This window comes from Microchirus variegatus, assembly GCF_963457635.1.
Source record: "Microchirus variegatus genome assembly, chromosome: 1".
NCBI lineage: Eukaryota > Metazoa > Chordata > Actinopteri > Pleuronectiformes > Soleidae > Microchirus > Microchirus variegatus.
Window position 1 is genome coordinate 36905789 of NC_139802.1, and position 6847 is coordinate 36912635.

Consider the following 6847-nt stretch of genomic DNA (forward strand, 5'->3'; position numbering starts at 1 on the left):
TTTTTGGTAATTTTGCTGTAATAGCAGCAATATGCTTTCAGTTGGGAAAGTCTCTGCTGATTCATCTTGATTTAGGTCTATGTTTGTTATTCATGCAATATGCTATTTGTTGCTCGCACAGCCAGAGAGGAACGCTGTGGACATAAACGAAGACAAAACAAACTGCGACTGAATTGCTGTTTTTCAGCCTCTGCACTCAAACTGTGAATGAACTCAATTTATTAAATGCACTTTTCCTAAAAATATTAAATACAGTTCAATAATGAAGGACCGGCCTGAGCAATAGTTTTTCAGGGGGGCCCCCAGCAAATTGGTGTGAACGTACAAGTCTATATTGAACCATCTGTTACCAAACACACACACACACACCCGTACATACAAACCAAAACACGGCTCAACAAATATATGGAAGCGAGAAAGGTAATTTCACAGAGGGATTTGTTTTACTTCTTTGTAACATAAATCGCCACAATTTAATTCTTTTAAAGTGAGAAATGTGTGACTTATTTCGGCTGTGGATTTTTCCCACAGCACGGTAATGGGATAATGATGCTAATAGCTCAGGCTGGTCTCATAAAATTTGGTAAAATGAGGAATGTCTGCAAATGCAAATATGTATGCGATGCATAAAAAAAAAATTGAGGCAAATGCATTTTCTTAAAGGGAAAGAGTGGGTAAAGGAAGGAGGAAATCCTTATGGTTGCTCTTCAGTGCTGAAATGAGGAAGTGTGATTAAAATGATGCATAAATGCAATCAAGCGATATGACACAAGAGGGAGTTCTGTTGTCCTGAATAGCAGCGCCGCTGTGATGCCTATACGACCACATCGCAGCCCTGCTGATATTCAGTACAGCAGCACTGCCTCAAGAAAGTTCTACAATCATTCTCTTTCTTTATGCTACCACAGGTTATTTTATTTAACCAGTTATATGGATCCGCTGAAAAAATAGTTGACTGTTGCCTAGCAACACATACAATGAGCCTTTTCTGCACGCTACGCAGGTTATGTCAGCTAATTTCACTCACTGAACATTTATTAATTGTGCAACCAGTTTTATTGGGTATTATGAAACTGGCGAGCTTGATCTGACAGTTCACTGCTCCAATGTTTCCTGCTCTCTGCATTGTTTGTGTTTCACATATACTGACAGTGAAGTTTGCACTGAAGTATCCTGTTCCTTCTCCTTGTCCTCTCCTGACAACCATTCATCATTTAATTCAAGTGTCATTTCTGGAAAAACAAAAATTATTATTATTTTCTTTTATGACTTTAGTTTGTGATTTATCTCTGATTAATACGGATTGGGACCCTGCGAGGGACCTGTCCAGGGTGAACTTTCTGTCGTATAACCACTTGTGAATGAAGCCGGCAGTTCAAAACACAGCCGGTGGTTGACTACATTTCAAAAGTTCTTCTTTAAAAGTTATGGGCCAAGTTCCTGCACAACTGAAGTGACTTGAGAATGAACATAATTTTAGGTGACACTAAATTGTCTGACCAAGTTCCCTGCTTTGCAAGAATAACTAGTGGGGTGAATGGAATTTTACATTTTTAAATCTTTTGAATTCCAGATGCATTTTATGCAAATGTCATTTTTGTCAAGGACGTCTCTGTAGCTTTTTACCAGGAATATTTAGTGGCTATTGTATCTTTCAGAGCATATGGTGTAACAACATATTGGGGTTTGCTGAAAAAAGAACACCAGATTGAGTTTTGGAAATTAGTGCCGAGTTTATTTGTTTTTATTTGAATGTTGAATTCACACTTAAAAAAAAAATCTAATTGATTGATTTCTGGTTGTGCCTGTCTGAATCTATATGTGGTGGCTGTGTTAATTTTTAGTTTTGGCTTAAATCAGTGTGACTTGTGACTGTATTGTTAGGGAGAGATATTTTAAAACTCCCATAGTGTTCCTATCGTATGTATGTGAACGTATGTGAGTTATGGAGGTCTACTTACATACATTAACTTGTTTTTATGGTCAAAAACCTCCTCATTGCTGGAAACGAGCCGAAAGAAATCTCTCCTCACTGAAGCTCTCAGCCGAGCCGTTTCAGACTGAAATCTCACCCCCAGAAGACAGACTGTGTTGTGATTGGCCAGCCAACGACAGCTTTCCCAAATGTCTTGTGATTGGCCAATACCTGGAAGTGACATAATTAGCACACCCACTCTTAGAAGCGCAGCTCCCCCTCTGGAACGGTGGATGCACTGCTACTCATTATCAAGACATTGTTTTAACAATGTTTAAAAATGGCTTCGTCACAACTCCCCACCGCAGTCCCTTTACGCCTTTGACCTGAAGTCAGACCAAGAATCAGAAGACACTTTCGCAAGCGAAACACCTCCACAATGGACGTTCTTCTTCTTCTGTTGTCCAATGTACGCAACTGGATGTGCCCGGACTTGTGCCCTGACCAGGAGGATCCGCTATTCAGGAGAAATGCTGTTTACGTAACCGGACCGGGTTTTTTCAGAAATCTCGCTGAGCCCGAGATTACAATACAACACAGCGTTCTCAGCAGTGGCTGAACTGTTTGTTTTCGAACCTTCAGGGCTTCATAAACGAGGTAATCGGCGCAGATACACAGCAAAAAAAACCAGCGTTAATTGGAACTTCCGTTCTAGGTCTTTAATAGGTTTCGCTCCGGTAGTGGCGTAAATGAAAGTAAACATCACTGAGTTCTTTTTTGGACATAGATATATCTTTGGTATCCTGTTTAAAAAAAAAAACAACAAAAAAAAAACATGCAAATTCTCAGACATCCCCTTGTGGCTATGTACTCAAACATAAGCCTTGTCTGAGTCTTCTTTTTTTCATGAAGACAGCTCAGAGCTGTGACTAAACACTCCACACAACGTGTTGTTCGGAACATCTGTTTTGTATTTAGTGTTTCCCCATCAGTGGCCTTGCAGCACATGAAACGCAGCAGTCGGACACACATAAAAGTGAAAAACTGATTCCTCTTGAGTTAAACAACCCTGGAAACTGTTTGCCTTCAGTGTGAGCACTAAACTGATATCCATAATCTATTCATGGACACAGTTCATATAAAGCAAATCCAAGCACTTTAAGGTGATATAGGAAATAGAATATGTAACATAACAAGAACAGGGGCCATAACTGGACGCTGAGCACACATTTATGTGACCAAGAGCATTTACCTTAGCATGAAACGGCTCTGTAAATTGTCACTGTGAATATTTCTGTAGGTCAGGGATGTTCTGATATGCTGCTTACCAAGGTGGAGGGTGACGTTGACAGAATTGGGATGCTGGACGCCATAGAACATGGACTGGCTCTGCCACCATGTAAGCTCATCATTCCTGTGGAAGTCTGTCAAGAGGCTGGCGTTGTGGTTCAGCTGTGGGTCTAACGCGTCGCAGTAGTGGCATGAGCGCGTCGAGCCGGTCTGCATGCAGTATTCCTCGGATGGAGAGCCACACACGTTGGACACCTCCACAGTGCGATTGAAGGCAACGTTTTCAAACTTGGGCATGCAACGGTTTGGGACACCCTCCTCATCATAGCAGGAGTCCATTGCAGCCCAGACAGGAGGTTGGCAGTGGAGATGAAGAGAGATTAGAAGGACCAGGAGAGGAGAGCTCACAGCTGAGGATGTATCCATGTCTACAACGATATCATTCACATATCACACAGAAACTCTCCCACTCAAATACTTTGATACAGAGATGTGAACACATAAAGACCCAGATTTTAGTCAAATAATCCAGTGACAGGAATCCAGTAAGAGAGCTTTGTATTCTTTGCTCTCTCTCTCTCTTGCTCAGTTCTGCCTCTGTTTAGTCTCCAACATGTGTTCTTCCTATGTGGAGTGGAATGAAGTTTGTGCAGGAACTCCTTTCACCAGGGGCAGCATGAGGCAGACAGAGGCGGGACAGGGAGAAGTGGGGGTTTGAGGATCAAAAGGGGAAAAAAAAAGAAGAACATTCTTTCTCCCTCTGCTGGTCAACATAAGCACCACATAACTATTCCCTCAGGATGTTCAAAAGATTTGGCCACCGCAATCCAATTTGACCAGGAAAATACATCCAATAACATTATTTAAACAATGCAGTAGTGAGGTTATTACACCTCTGGGCTCTCAGGTGGTGAGTGCCAAAGCACTTGCATTCACCACTTATATAACACAGAATATCAATGATATAGTGGTAAATGTACTCGGCAGTTGGCGCCCCAGCAGGGAGTTCTGGTAGATGCTGACTGTGATGATTCACAGTGGTGACTCCAGCTAAAATATTTCAGCAGACACAGGTGATCTACATAAAATGTCACTTATGGGAATTCTTTGACATTAAGGGACACTTTATTTATGAATAGGCAAGTCGGGGACAGTATTGATTTTCCTCTCTGTTTATTTGTAATTGTTACTGACTGCTAAGGGTTCTATGTAACCCCATGGTTCTCAATCTGTGGAACTTGGAGGAAAATCAGGAATACTGTATACTGTATACCTGGGTATGTGACCAAAGTGGAGTTGAGTTATTTTGACCGGAGTGTGTAGAAAATGATATATGAAATAACACAAAACATAATGAAATAATGTCACCTTATCTCTCGCTTCATCTTAATCTAATCGTGCTGTACCAGTGTCTGAAGTATTATGTGAGGACGATGAGCATGGAAATGATCTAGTTGTGAATATATCTACATCCTGTGAAAAGTCATTAGCTGACTTTGTTCTGCCTATTCACACCACTATTTTCTAACATAACGTTTGAGAAGTTTGAGAATAACCGATTATTTGATTCCACATGAATGAGAGGTGGCATGTCGATGACGCATAATTGCAAGTTTTGGCTCTACGGGGCTGAACATAGTTTCTTTACTTAAAATGTTAATCACTTGGTTTCAACATGCAACCAACTTCAGCAGTAGATACCACTAAATTACAGTCAACTTATCTCTCGCTTCATCTTAAACTAATTGTGCTGTACCAGTGTCTGAAGTATTATGTGAGGACGATGAGCATGGAAATGATCTAATTGTGAATAAATCTGCCTTCTGAAAAGTCTGTAGCTGACTTTGTCCTGCCTATTTACACCACTACTTTCTAACATAATGTTTGAGGAGTTTGAGAATAACCGATTATGTGATTCCACATGAATGAGAGGTGGCATGTCGATGGCATGTCGATGGCGCATAATTGCAAGTTTTGGCTCTACGTGGGCTTTCCATATGACCATAGTTTCTACTGTATATTATACTTGGATGAAACACAATCGGGGGGTGGGCGGGGGGTTTGGTGAGAGTGGTGGCACTCTTGTCTTTACAGCAAGAAGAACTGGGTTCACAGACCAGTTGGAACAAGGGTCTTTCTCCCAAAGTCCAAAAGCATGCAGATGTATGTATTAGGCGAATTAGACATTCTAAATTGACTGTAGAAGTGAGTGTGAGAATGAATGCTTGTTTGTTTCTATGTGGCAAGGTGTGCCCCACTTTTTGCCTGATACCAGTTGGGATTTGCAGCACCCCCCCCCCCCACAACTCTCATGTGGAGGATAAAGCAGTACCACATTGAGTGTGTGAATTTTGTCCAATGTCAGTCTCTTCTCCCTCAATCTGCATTTTGGAAGCTATCTGGCTAGACGCATTAAACAGCTATACACAGCTGCATGAGGACATTTAGAATGCAAAACAACATTGTGATGAATGTTAGTTCAGCTGAGGAAATAGACACATTTTTCAGTCCCTGGGAATGTTACACTGTCAACATACAGTGCACATCCGTTTAGAAATAACGGCACTCTGTAGTGCCAGGTGGCTGCTCGAATGTGGTTACTCAATAGGTCTGTGCACAGCAGAGGCTGCAGTGTCAAAATGGTATGAATCTCTTGAGTGCAACAAGTAGTTATTGAGAGCCGCAACCAACGATGTGTAATCAAGACAATTAGTGACAGTGCGGCCAGTGCTGGAGTTAAAACAATGGTAGGATCAGGGTTGTCAGAGCCGTGTTTGAAATAACAAGACAGATGTGTGAAACACAGAGAGACAGGTAGTGTGGACAGACACATTTATTTATATGCTGTACATTTATGATCCCACCCGGGTTTTACTGCAAAGTCTTTTCCATATCTCCTTGTGATTGCCTTGATTTATTGGGGATCTATCAGCACTCCAGCAGACCTATTGCAAAATGGACCACATCAATTTGCGGTGAAATCCTCTACTGGCTTTGGCTGCGAGCAGACCTGATTTCAAATCTCTTTGGATGGATGCGTATCAGCCATTATGTTAAGCATTGTAATGCCTCTGCAAACAGACGTTTATTCATCAAGCACATCCATTCTAGTGCCACCTGCACGAGAGGACAACTGTTGGGGGAAAAATAAATGGTTGTGGGCTTTGACTGGGGAAACATTTGGGAGGAGGAGAAGTGGTAAAATGTCGCAATTTGCTCCTAATTTTGTCTCTTCTATTACGTGGTGTCTGCAAAATCACCTGGCGAGAATAATGTTTTTGACTTTACTTGTGGCACATTTAACGAGTGCAAGAATCAAAGTCTTACAACAACAACAACAACAACAACAACAACAACAACAACAACAACAACAACAAAAAAGAAGTCTATTACAACAGACTTGACTTCAAAATTGTGGCCACTATATGAGTGGGCCGAATAAGCTCAGCATGGGACCTGCTACAATGGGGGGTTGGGGGCTACCAAAGGTTTTGAAGGGGACCCCCGACTGGTTTTACCCATTCAGACGAGAGTCCAACACACACTATTCTGTGATACAGGGAGAGAAGATAGACCTCACACTCGGAGCACAAGGCATAGCTTTTTAAAATCACTGTGATCCTGTCTTCATAAAAAAACAAT

General features: G+C 41.6%; 1 protein-coding gene across 1 annotated transcript in view; it reads right to left on the reverse strand.

Annotated features, from left to right (window-relative positions):
* lamc3 (laminin, gamma 3) overlaps window positions 1–3631 on the reverse strand; it is a gene marked incomplete at its 5' end in the record, with an annotated part of 105915 nt that extends 102284 nt beyond the window's left edge. Inside the window, one exon of the mRNA XM_083890336.1 lies at window positions 3244–3631. Coding sequence (XP_083746462.1) covers window positions 3244–3631 — 388 coding nt within the window. The remainder of the gene's footprint in view (window positions 1–3243) is intronic.
* Window positions 3632–6847: the final 3216 nt, after the last annotated feature.